The sequence below is a fragment of the Culicoides brevitarsis genome, chromosome 1, assembly GCF_036172545.1.
Source record: "Culicoides brevitarsis isolate CSIRO-B50_1 chromosome 1, AGI_CSIRO_Cbre_v1, whole genome shotgun sequence".
Lineage (NCBI taxonomy): Eukaryota > Metazoa > Arthropoda > Insecta > Diptera > Ceratopogonidae > Culicoides > Culicoides brevitarsis.
The window spans coordinates 15315121-15328477 of record NC_087085.1 but is presented as its reverse complement, the minus strand read 5'-3'; the positions used below and the strand labels follow the sequence as shown (position 1 = coordinate 15328477).

Genomic DNA, 13357 nt, shown 5'->3' with positions numbered 1-13357 from the left:
TTAGATTTTTCTCTTTCTCAAGAAGGAACGAGATTTTTTTTTAAATATTTTTTTTTCAGTTAAAAATTCATAGTTTAATAATTTCTAATGTAGTTTAGTTAAAAATTAATCATATATAGTCAATGAAAAATAATATTTTTGTAATAAAATATAATAATTTGTTTAAAGTTAAGTATTTTGTTTTAAATCAGTCTTTTGTATTAATTTAATGTATAGTTTTTACCATTTTTTTTAGTAATACTTTTGAAAATAATTATTTTTTACTGAAATTTTTTCAGTAGTAGTAGAGTTGCAGTGTTTTGCAGAAACAAGAGAGTGACTACGTCTAATTAGTTTTCACTAATTTCATGTGCTTGACTTACAATCATGATAAAATAATTAAATTTGTGTTCGTAACTTAACAACTTATCTCTGAATGATTTTCGTTTGGAGCAATATTGTATCTATCGTTGAAACCTTGGATGGTAAACGGTGTTTGCTTATTGTTTGCTGTATTGTTTGAGCAAAGTTTGTCTTGTAACTCGGACAGATTATTGGCATTCATCATCTTTACGTTGGTGTACGGTGCGCCGCCATTCACTGCATTCGCTGCCGTCTGTTTGTTCAACATTGCGGGATCCAGCGTAATCGGTTGTTGTTGTTGTTGTTGCGCTTGAATTGATGACGGATCTGCATCATTGTTATTTAAAGCTGATAAAGGCGTGAAATTCATTGGTGGCGGTTGAACGGATGTTGGTGTTTGTTGTGGCGTGTCTAAGCTTATTAGCTTCTCGGTCTGTGTGAAAAAAAAATTTGTTGTTGATTTTGTACAATTTTGCAGAAATTTTTAAATTACCGATGATTCCTTTTGCAGCATCTTATCGCTGCCGAGGGGTTTTCCATTCGCCATCGAGAACGACGTTTCCCACGATTTTGTGTTGAGCGGAGCACTCATCGTCGTCATCGTATCGGGCAACGTGACACCCGTGGCTTCAGTTAATAGACGTTCAACTGCGCTCTTGGGTGCCGAAATCGGAATCAGGTAGTCTGAATTGTGCACTGGCAGACAAAAATCGTCGTGTCCCGGCGGTCTCATTATCGTGGTATCGCGTTCATTGGACTGCGGTCTGAAGAAACTCGGGAGCGGCGCATTCATAATTTCCGCATCTTGCGAACATGCCGTCAGGCGTTCAAGTAAATTCGAAAATGAGGGTCTCAGCTCAGCCGTTGGATTCCAACAATCTGCCATGATGCGGTAAATGGTTGGAGAACAACCCAAGGGAGCATCGAGACGTCCGCCGCCCATCACGAGTTGCATCACATCGCGATTCGGCAATCCCGTGTACGGCATTAGGCCTAAACTGAAAACTTCCCACAGCAAGACACCGAAGGACCACACATCGGTTTTTGATGTGAAAATGCCATCTAAGAATGCCTCCGGGGGCATCCATTTGATCGGAAGCATCGCTTTGCCGCCTTTGCGATAATAGTCGGAACGATAAATGTCACGCGCCATACCGAAATCCGCGATTTTGACGACCCTTCCGGGACCTTTACTGCTCAGCAGGCAATTTCTCGCGGCAATATCGCGATGAATAAAGCGTTTACTCTCCAAATACCGACAACCTTTGGCAACATCAAGTGCACAAAATACCAAATCTTTCATTGTCAAAGGTGATGGGCGTTCCTAAAAAGCAAAAAAAAAATATTTAATTTGAGACAGACACGTGTTTGTAAAAAAAAACTCACAGGTTTGTTCCTTCCTTCACGCAAAAAGTTTTTCAAATCGCCGCCGGCGAGCAATTCCAACACAATAAAGCGCGGGTGCCTATCAAAACAGACACCAATCAAATGGACAATGTTAGGATGGTTGAATTTTGCCATAATGGCAGCTTCCATGAGGAAGTCAGACTCTGACTGTCCCGTTGACATTTCTGGAAGGGTTTTCACTGCAACGGGCATTTCCACAGCATCGCCATCCCGATGACGATACAATCCCTGATACACTTCGCCGAATGCGCCTTGACCAAGGGCTCTGAAAAAATTTTAAAAAATATATTTTTCCTGAATTTTAACTGAAAAAATCACACAAACTCACTTTACTAATTTGAGACTTTCTCTCGCAACTTGTGGCAAGCTTTGAACTTCCACATTTCCATTGTTCAGGATGCCGTCGCAACCGTAGTCGATATTGACTGACGGGGAAGTTATGCTATCTGGAGTGTTTCGGAGACGACTTAGTTGCAAGTCTTGCTCCAAAAGCATTTTGTGTCGTAGTTCTGCTTGTTTTTTACGTTGATATCGGTTATCTACGGAAAAATGTCATTAAAAAAGGCACGAAATCGGAGTTAAAAAGCAAAAACTTACATAATATAAAGATTAAAGCTCCAAGTGCTATTACCAAAAATACTGCGACAACAATTAAACCAGTTATGTAGTATGTCATGGAAGCAGGATCATGTAAGGTTTCAATAACTGCAAAAGGATTAAAAATTAAATTCATCAAAAAATCCGTTGAAATGCAAAAAAAAACTTACTTTCACATGACGTTTGATTATATGGACTAATTTGCCATCCTGGGGGGCAGATACATGTTACATTGGCTCGGTATTCGTCTAAAGCTACGCATCGGTAATCACAACCGCATCCCTCGATAGCGGGAATTATCGTGACTGAACCGTCCCCGCTATTGGCAGCTGATTCGATATTGAACCATGTGTGATGTTTTCTGCTCGACGACAAGTAAGAAGTTCCTCCTTGCCCGTTTGACGAGTTGAACATTGTATCTCCGCCGGAATAACCTCCGCCGCCGCCGCCCTAAAAAAATTATTCATTTAATTTTTCTTTAAGAAAATTTATTTTAAAAAACTTACTTTGCTGCATCCTCCGCCGCCTCCTCCGAAGCCGCCAAATCCATGATAACCACGTTGATAACATGCCAATCCTCCAATGGCGCCCGAGAGTAAAGATAATCCTGTTGTATTGAGCAATGGTTCGTCACCGTCTTGCCATCCGCCGCCAGGGCCTGCAGCTTTGTCATCCATTGAGATGATGCTTCCGGTACGATGCTCGTCTTCAACTTCTTCTTCTCGACCATGCTGGAAGTCGTCATTGAAACGCCCGATGCCTAAGCCACCGCCGCCTGCAGCAACAAGTAACGGCACAGGCTTTCTAGCGCTATTGAACTGTTAAATTGAGAAAAAAAATTATTAATATTTGCTCAAAAATTAAAATTCAGTTGATCTAAATTTATTTTAAATTTTTTGTCTAAAGTTTTTCTGAATGGGGAATTAACTAAAAAAAAATTTAAATAATTTTTGATAAAATGACAAAATTAAATCAAATTTTGCTCGTTTATAAATATTTTTGTCGTTCTTCAGATCTTAAGATAATCAGATTTACTAATTTAAAATAACTTTCAACGCATTTAAAATTAAATTTAAAAAAATCGTGAAAATAATTTTAGAAAATTTTGAAAAATTATTTCAATAATTCTGTGAAAAATATTTTAAGAGAAAAAAATTAAATGTCAAAAAATTCACTTTGGCACTAAAATAACAAAAAATCTTGAAAAGTAAAAAAAATCCAGAAAAAAATCAAATTTTTACAATTTTTTAATTATTTTGCCTCATTGGATTTTAAAATTTTTAATTTGAGCAAAATAGAAAAAATTCAAAGTAAGTTTTACTAAACTAAAATTTTACTTTACTAATGAAATTCTTACCAAAAAGACGTAAGAAGCACCTCCGCCTCCTCCAGCGCCGTCTTCAATATGCATCTCTCGTACCTGAGAGACCTTCGACTTGATGTTTTTATTTTGAGCTTGATGTCTTTCTTCACAAACTTCATCTCGTTGACCCATTGTCTACAAAAACAATTTTTTTATAACAATCCGACATTCAACAAGTGCAAAAAATTACCTTTATACAAGCATGTTCACCACTTTGCCCAACGAGAACATTAATTTCTTCATTTTTATGAAGTTCCATAACAGACATGACGGAAGCGCCGCGAGAAGATCCCACGCCAGCAGATCCCAAGCCTCCTCCTGCTCCTTTAACGATGATTCTGCAAGTAAATTTGACGAGTTTTAACCTAAATTCACTGAAAAATAATGAAAAATCTCACGTGTAATATCCCTCATTCGGCACAATCCACTTTTGGGTACCGTTGAAGGGAGCTTTTGTTGAAACAGCAACTTTAACATCTGTCCCGTTGTAGGATTTGGTGCAATCATTGGGTGTCGGACCGTATCTTCCTTTTGCTCCGCACGTTCCCAACTCATAATCTACGGAAAAAATTATAAAAAGTTAAAATTATGATTTTTTCATGAAAATATTTTTCTTACATTTTGTTTCCTCGAAATCTTTGTGCGGTTCTTTATACTTGTCAAAGTGCGGATCCCAATAATTATAGTCATTCAGGTGTTCTTCCGGTATATTTAGGCCGAAACATTCTGGACTGAGTGAAAAATCGTCAATTGCGACATCCGAGAAAATTCTCATTCCCATTCTCGCTTCAAACTGAAAGTAATATCTCGACGTTACGTTCGGTAATAATTGTTCAGCACGTTTCCACGATTCCCCAATATTTTTTGTGCTCCACCAAAGCGTTGTCGTAATGTTTTCCTTGTCCTTCATCTCGACAATGGACAAGTTGATGCTTCCCGGATTCGGTCCAAATTGATGCACATAAAAACGCACCATGCACGAATTGCGATACGGCGATGTGGCGTTCGCATGTACGCGCGGCGGCGGATTAAAAATTTGCGAATTTATGACTGCGTTGCTCGCAAATCCCATATTGCTCTTTTTCTCCGAGTCGTTCGCATGTTGATTCATGTTGACATACAAAAAGTGTCCTTCGTACGTGTCGTTATGCTCAAAAGTGTGATCGAAATTGGGACCCGTTTTGTCTGTGGGTGTCGGACCCGAATGTCGACTCCATTCCATCATCGCTTTGCCCGTATTTTGCCATCCGCACCAATTTTGCTCAAAATCGCAACGACTTCCAAACGGCATTTTGTCACAATTTTGCAACTCGTCTTCGTGCTGATCGCAATCCACGTCAATGTCGCAAATGCGATCCGAGCGAATGCAAACTGGCACATTTTTCGCCGTGCAATGCACTTGTTGCGGACTGCATTTGCCGGTGTGAGCGCCTTCGGGGAAACATCGCACGAGACGCAAATTGTCGATGCTGATGTGACCTCGCGTTTGTTTATTTGTCCAATTTCTGCCGTTCGGGAAGACTTCCAACTCAATCTGGAAATCCTTCGAGACGCGACCAATTTTGAAGGTATGCAACTGCCATCGGTTTAAATTGTCGCCGGCAATTTCGGCGGGCACCCAACTACTTTGCGGCGTGTCTTGCGGTACAATTACGATTTTTACGCTGCCGTAACTCATTTCGCTTTCGTGCAGCAACACCTCGAGGTAGCACTCGTCTCGCGTCGTACTGAAAACGGGAGATGTTAGACTCAGTTGGGGAGTGTCTTGAGTGATGCCGAGATGCAAAAAGTGACCGAGAGCGTTGTTTTGTCCATCCACTTTGGGACCGGGTTTCATGCCGGTGCGATTGGATTCGGTTAAATTGATGCCAGATACGACTGTGAAGCCATCTTCGATTGTTTGATCGTATTTCCATTTGCATGGCGACTCGAAATCGCATGTGACACCCAACATTAGATCCCATTCGGTTGGGTCGGTTTGCGGGTGGTAGTTGTTGTACTGAAATTGGAAAAGAAAAAAATATTAGTTAAGGATTTTACTGACGATGAAAACACGAATGATATTCAAAATCGATTTCACTCAAAATTTCAATTTTTCAGAAAATTTTTTGTTAAAAGGTCAAATTAATTTTTTTGAAAAACATGTTTTTAATGTAAACATTTTTTTTTAGAAAAAAAACATTTTAATGTATCTTTAAATTTGATTTTAGAGCAATTCAACTAATTTTCTGAAAATTAAAAAAAAAAAAAAATAAATGAAACTTTTTTAATCCTAAAAAAAAATTGAAATATTTTTAAGAATATGAAAAAACGGTATTTAAAGAAATGAGGTTTTAAAAAAACCCCGTTTCTTTAAAATTTAAAAAAATCTTTAAAAAATATTTTGAAAAATTTTCACATGTAAGTAAAGAACTTTTAAAAAATGCTAAAAAAATATTTATTTTTTTAATTTAGAGGGAATCCAATTTAAAAGTTTTAAATGCAGATTTAAAAGATTTGAAGAATTAAAAAAAAATCTTTATTAAAAAAATTCTAAAAATTTATAATTCTGACTTAAATTTTTAAATAAATTTAGAAAAATCCCTTTAAAATTGCTAAAATACGTTTAGAATGATTTATTTTTTTTTATTAAAAATCTCATTGAAATATTTTAAAATAATTTATGTGAAATTATATTGGGCTTAATATTTTAAATTGATTTCCCTTAAAACAAAATATATAAAATTATTTTTTTATTGAATTTAAATTTTTTAATGAAAATCTTTTTTTCTAATTTTAATGATTCCAATTTAAAGCTTTTAAACAAAAATTTAAGAAATTTTTAATGAAAAATTAAATTGATATATTTAAAAAAAATAATTATTTAAAAATTTAAATTTAATACTTTATATTTTAAATTGATATTTTTAAAATTAATTGATTATTTTATTTAAAATATTTGAATTATATTCCCTATAATTAGCTGAATTCAAAATTATTCAATTTTTTTAGTCCCTAAATTTTAATTATTTAAAAAAAATTCTTAAACCTCAGTTAAAAATAAAAACACTTCCTATTCTCTCAAGAAAAATATTTAAATCCTTAAAAAATGTGAAAAAAATTCCCTCCGATCACTTGTCAAATTATTTTTTGATCCATTTACGTTAAAAAAATGTCATCTTATTCAATTTTGTAAATAAGATATCTCCACGCATTACACGAAAAAAAAAATACAATTTTCACCCACTCTGTGCTTCGCCGCACGTATGTATCTACTTCTACGGACCAACAGGTGAAATAAATTTTAAAATGTCAAAAGTTAAAGTTATGTAGCATAAATTATGTTGCGACGACGAAGAAAAGTCACGAGTGAAATTTTCCGCAAGTTATGTAACTCAGACCACACATATCAAAGTCTGAGCCCACACGACTTGCATGCGTGCTTTTTTTCCCGTTGTAACCATTATTTTTTCGTAAATAAATACAGGAAAGGGCGATGAAAATGAGAATTTATGCTTCAACAACGAGCCACGTGTGTTTGTGCGGAAAAGTTTAAAGGTCACAGGAATTTCGGACAAACATCATTAAATGATTTTTTTTCTATGTTTTTGGGAAAAATAGAACAATGATGCTGCAACTAGTATGACCCGAATAAATATTTAATGAAGATTTTATCGATCGAACTGTCGAAAGTTGTCGTGGGTGACAAATTTTTAAGGTAAAAATTGCCAGACACTTTCTTAACCAAACACACAGGAAATCAAATTTTATCTTCTTCTGGCAGGTAGAACGAAGACGAACTACTTAATAGAAAATGATTTTCTCTCGTTGCTTCCAGAAAACATTTATGTAATATCGCCAATCTCCTGTGTGTGAATCGTTTTGAATATCATTCGGTTATCGTGTTTCTCTATTTTTTTTTCGTGTCGTCGTCATTCCGTGTCGGTCTCACTTAATCGGAACACTTGACGGAAATACTTTCAGGAAATCTTATCAATTTTCTTCACTCTTGCGATAAAAATTAAAGAGAACTCACCTGCCATGTCGCATTTTTCACATAATCGAACGGATTATATTTGGTGCGTTGCGGATCGGATGGCAAATTGGGCACATTATCGCCCTGAATGGGATTATACTTGATCAAATTCTTGATAATGTCCATGGAATTTTGCCCGCGACCCTTTCCATTGACGGGCAAGCCACTTTTTATCAGCCCGTTTGCGGCATGCACCGACGCATTTCTCCCAAAACGATTATCTTTCGTGTATTTTGAGTTAAAGTCTCGCAGCTCGGAGAACTTGTTGCCGCCAATGCGTCGATTCATGGGTTCCGTGTTGTTGCCGAGCTTCGGCGGAGATGGAGGACGTCGCATCTCATTGCGATACTCGATGCTGTGCGGTTGTTGGTGGTGCGGCGTTGAGGGCGATGCCGGTGCCAGCGTCGACGAATTCACAATGGGACGTTGCGAGTGCACGGTATGCACCAACACCGCGGACAATAATACGAAAATTCCAATTTTGGGCGACATTTTGCTGATGGGGAATTTACACTAAGTAAGTTTTTCTAACTTTTTTCTATCATTTAAGTGTTCTGTGATGCACTTATTTACTAATTTAATTTTTTTTTGTATTTTTTTCGCAAGATTACACTACAAAAGAAGTGCTGATGATATAGGAAAGAAGCAGTTTCATGTTTTTAGTCACTATTCACTATGGAGTATCCATTTTTTTCATAGATTTTAGTAAGTTTTTCATAAATTTTTACTTTTTTATGGGTTTTTAGTCAGTAAGTTGTGACGGAAAATTGCGCCACAAGTTAAATTTTGAGTTTTTTCTCGCACTGCATCTATTTACCAGCACATAGTACATAAATTGACGGACATTTTTGATCCTTCCACAACTATACTATATATTATATGGCTTGGTATGCTTATGTATTATACACAAATTGAATTCTTCTTCGTCTTATGATAAAGCAGTGTGTAGGTATATTTTTGTTGTAACATACGAACATTTTCACTTTTCCTTCTTCTTCTTCTTTTTGCCTCACTTTTCTACGTTCGTCGACGTATGTTTATGTGTCAATACTGATAATAATAAAAAAAGGTGTAGAGAACAGATTTTTCTTCTTTTTTTTCTTCGTTCAACTTAAATACGATGCACTGAACATGAGCATGACCTTTGGAATTTTTGCATGCACAACATCCGAAAAAAAGTCATGAAACTGACTTTTTTTTGCTTTTTCTTAAGTTTTTAGGTCTTTTTAAGATTAATTTTTTTATTGAGCTACACTATAGACATTTTTTTTCGCTAACACAACCTTCTGTTTTTCCGTCTTTTAAGTTTTTTTTCGTGTGAAAAGGGAGCTTAAAACGTTAGTTTGACACTTTTGACGCTAAATAAGGGGTTTTAAACACCTAGATAGAGCACTAATGGCACAAAAATGTACAAAACACAATATTGACGCAGCAAATTCGTCTTTTTCGGATGTTGGAGTGTGTGTTGCCAGAAAATCTACGCACGCACACGGAGGAAAAAATCTGGCGTAATATCGTTTGTATTGTCTCTGTCGTCGTCGTGCTAATGATTTTTGATCTTGTCCATTATCACTCGCGATTTTTCATCTGTTTTCGCGTTAAATGCGTTGTTTCGCCGATTTTTTCAGAATTTTCGGGGACAGAAAATGTACCACGTATGCGTATGTGTGTTTGTATTGAAAAGAAAAATCCTGTACTTGTTGTATTTTTTCAGCGGAGCTACTTCCTAAGTTTCCTTTTGCTACACTTTTAACATTTAAAGCATTCAAATCTTATAAAAATAACACTATGTCTAAAACAATTACACTATAAAATTGATAAAAATCACACAATTGTCAATTTTTCGTTAGTTTTTTGTATTTTTCGGGGCAATTTTCACGAGAGTAATTGGCGAAAATGGCTGCACGTAGTGAAATTTTCATCTCCTTTATTCTGCAATCCGAAAATTCCCATACACGTCGTACAGCGCGGCCACAGAACGCGTATGGAAAAAAGATTTTTCTTTTACAGTTCGAGAGAAGAACACGAGCGACATTGCGGGATGCTGCTAAATTAAACGCATACGAGAGTGTCATGCGCACCGTAAACTCACAGGCAGACGACAACGACGACGACGACGACATGAATGCCGCACGTACTACAAATTGTTGTTATTGTAGGTACGTTACGGTTGTTTTTTGCCCAAGATTTTTCGTGTTGAGTCTCTTCTCCCGTTCGACACCGACATCGACGTCCAAAAGTCATGGCACACATCCAATATGAACGAGACGAACGGCAGTTGGGCACCGTAAAATTTTCGGTTAAATTAAAATTTAGGGAAAATAACCGGTCGTCTCCATCGAATAAGATGAACAAAACAAAAATTTATAATTTTAATGAATGAATGTTAGGGATTCTCAAATTTTTAATTTTTTTTTAATAATTTTTATGATTATTTGGCTAAAAAAAATTAATTTTCTATAAAATATGGTTAAAAATTTCAAAAAAGTGCTGAAAAACTCGTGACTTAAGAATTTAAAAATTTGAATTTGAGTAAATTTTTATTAATATTTTAACTTAATGGACTTTTAATGAAAATTTTAGTCAAAAATCATTTAATATTCGGTAATTTGACAAAAATTTGAGAAAAAATTAGGAAAGTTTATCATTTTTCGAAAAAAGTTCAAAGTTTGTAAATTAAATCAATTAATTTGGCTTAAAAATCACAATGAAGTGACTTTTACTTTAATTTTTTTGAAAAAAAATGTTTAAAATTTAAGAAAAAAATTTTTTTTGAAAAAAAAAAATAAAAATTTTTGAAAAAAAAATTAAAAACTTTTAAAAACAAATAAAAATTTTTGAAAAAAAATTTTTTTTTGCAGAAAAACCAATAAATCAATAAGTTAAACACATTTCTCGACAATTTAATTCTAATCAAAATTTTTTGATTTTTTTCAACTGTTTTCATTTTTTTTCTTTCACGAAAGTATGTTTCGGGGTCTCGCCTTTGTCGGAGAAACCTCGAAAATTATTTTTTGCTATTTTTCTAAAAATCATTTTATGAAATTCGTTTTTTTTTCGCATAAACTTCTAAATTTTAGCTAAATAATCATAAAAATCGTTTTCAAGTTGAACAAAAAAAAAATAAAAATTTCGCGAACCCCTAACAAGTGAACAGGTGAAATTCATAAAAAATTACTAACAATTTATTAAAAAATCAAAAAACGACGCGACAATTACATCCTACGCGAAATTCTAAATAATTGCGACCGGATATGCACTTTGACAGTGACAATCTATTTTAGTTGCACTTTTTTTCTACAGAATCTATTATTTTTTTTTTATTATTTGCTATTCGCGCTTTAATAATGATGATGTCTCTTCGTCGATCGACTGAAAGAACACACGCGATCTTTACTTCGTCGAGTATTTCCATCAACTAATCTCAATTTTAAAATTTTATTTACACACAAGATGCTCTTCTTGCTCTTGTTTTACATTTTTATTTAGTCTCCGTCGTCTGTGTTGGCATGTATTTTCACGTGTTGTTCGTTCTTTCTTTCAAAATGCACATACATTACTTTTTCGTGTTTGTTAAAATGTTTGCTCTCTGCTGAAATTTTGTTTTTCTTTTTATCGGCGATCGCGTCGTCTTCGTGCTCGTTGTGAGAGTCGTAACACCTACACATCAAGTAGTGAAGAAAAAAAATATTTAATTCATAAAATTTTTTGAATCTCTTTATGAAGATCGCACATATGTGTCTCGGATTCACGTCCGTTCGAGTACAAAATTAGAGTTCATTAAGGAAAAAGAGAGCACGTGAGCTTCAATTTTTGTATTAAATAACAAACAATAATCAAATGCGGAACACATTAAACTCTAAAAGTACTCCATAAATAATTTTATGTTATTTTTTTTTCGTTTGAAAATGCGAGATTCTTGGAAATCTGTTTTTATTATTCTCTAACTATTATGACTTGCTTTTATTTTTAACTCGCAACCTTCAATCGGTCTGCTTTCGTCAACATTCATTCATCGGCATCGTATTTTAGCGTGTATCGAATCTGGCAAAATGTCACATATAAACAAAATAATAAATCAGCGGAGAGACAACCGGAGAGAGAGATGACGAGAAAAAAAAGACGGAACCACGAAAACATGCTAAATGCACATATGTTTAGATTTTTTGTGTGTAGTTTGCGTGAAAAAAGTGATTTTTTGCAAGTTTTTGAGTCATTTATAGGAAACAAATTGAAGTTTTGATGCATTTTGTCGTTTTTTGCGACATGAATACTTTGCACTTTATTTCCTTTTTGTTTTAGAGAATTTGCATTTGCTTCGTCTGTTGAACGGATACAAATTTATTTGAATTTTATACTAAAAACTCTTCTTTTTAATGAAAAATTAATCATGTTTGTTGTTTATTTAGAAAAAAATTAATGTCGAATTAATGAAAATTCTTAAATTTTGAATATTTGGTCGAGAAAAAAGTTTTAAAAAAATTTAAACTTAAAAAAAAAATAAAATTGTAAATTACCTAATTATTTTATTTTATTTTAAAAATTTAAAAAAAAATAATTAATTAATATTAATTTAATTATTTTAATTAATTAATTTAAAGCTTTTTGCATTTATTTTTGACAATAAAAGTCTAATCTGTCCAATAATAAAAGTCAATTTAAAAAATAATAAAAATAGCTTTTGATTTTGAATAAAATAAAATTAAAAATTATTTTATTTAATTTTTTAATTAAATTTGTAATTATTTATTTAAATAAAATAATTTTTACTGAGAATTATCATTTTTAGGCAAAAAAAATAAAAGAATTAGAGAAAGAGAAGAATAAAAGAAAAGTATCGTTAAGTTTGAAAAATCTATAAATTTTTGATAATCGTAAGATTTTTTCTAAAATAATTTTTTTTTAATTTTAGGAAATTTTTTGAAAATAGCAAGAATAAAACACGTCAAATTTACTTTTTACAATATTTATACTTTATTGATATTTTTCAAGTAATTAATTTTCACCGTTTTTCAGATTTTTTTTTACTATTTCTGGTTTCTCTTTTGATTATAACTTGATGATTAACTGTAGTAATACAAATATTATTAATAATAAAGATTCTTTTGATCCAAATAAACGAAGCAGCTGTTGTTGTATATAACGTTCTTGACAGTATTCTTGATGGATTTATTTTTTTTTATCATAAATACGTTATTTCTAGTTTTTTAGGCTCCCACTTATACAATATTAAGTTATTATTATTTATTTCATTACAATTACTTAGTCCGTATTTATGTAAGTTACCCAAAAATGTTTATAAAAATAAGGCTGAATGTGCAACTTATACACTTTTTTTATACATTTATTATGGAAAACTCTAAATTGACGACGACTATGATGCGACATAGTGAACATTTTTTTGTGTGCGTTCCATTTTTTGATACCTTTTGTAAAATAAGGCTTGCTACATCGATTATACTCGTTGATATTTTTTTTCTACTTGTGTATAGTTTTTTTTTTCAAAAATTTAAACTTCAGTCCAAAAATTTTTATTAAAAAATGAATATAAACAGAAAAAAACGGACATTTATAATTGGAAACACATTTTTTATGGCACCTTGATTTTCAGTTTAAACTTTATAGAACCATTA

General features: G+C 33.3%; 1 protein-coding gene across 1 annotated transcript; it reads right to left on the bottom strand.

Moving 5' to 3' along the window:
- Window positions 1-334: 334 nt before the first annotated feature.
- Window positions 335-11119, bottom strand: LOC134836686 (tyrosine-protein kinase receptor). Its single transcript, XM_063851869.1, has 13 exons — window positions 10907-11119; window positions 7725-8774; window positions 4328-5708; window positions 4108-4267; window positions 3900-4047; window positions 3704-3844; window positions 2853-3164; window positions 2517-2796; window positions 2347-2454; window positions 2078-2288; window positions 1729-2014; window positions 836-1666; window positions 335-775 (listed from the first exon to the last, which is right to left on the bottom strand). Exons 2-13 carry the CDS (start codon window positions 8214-8216, stop codon window positions 398-400), a joined length of 4728 nt encoding a protein of 1575 aa, XP_063707939.1. The 5' UTR covers window positions 8217-8774; window positions 10907-11119; the 3' UTR covers window positions 335-397.
- Between the last annotated feature and the right edge of the window lie 2238 nt (window positions 11120-13357).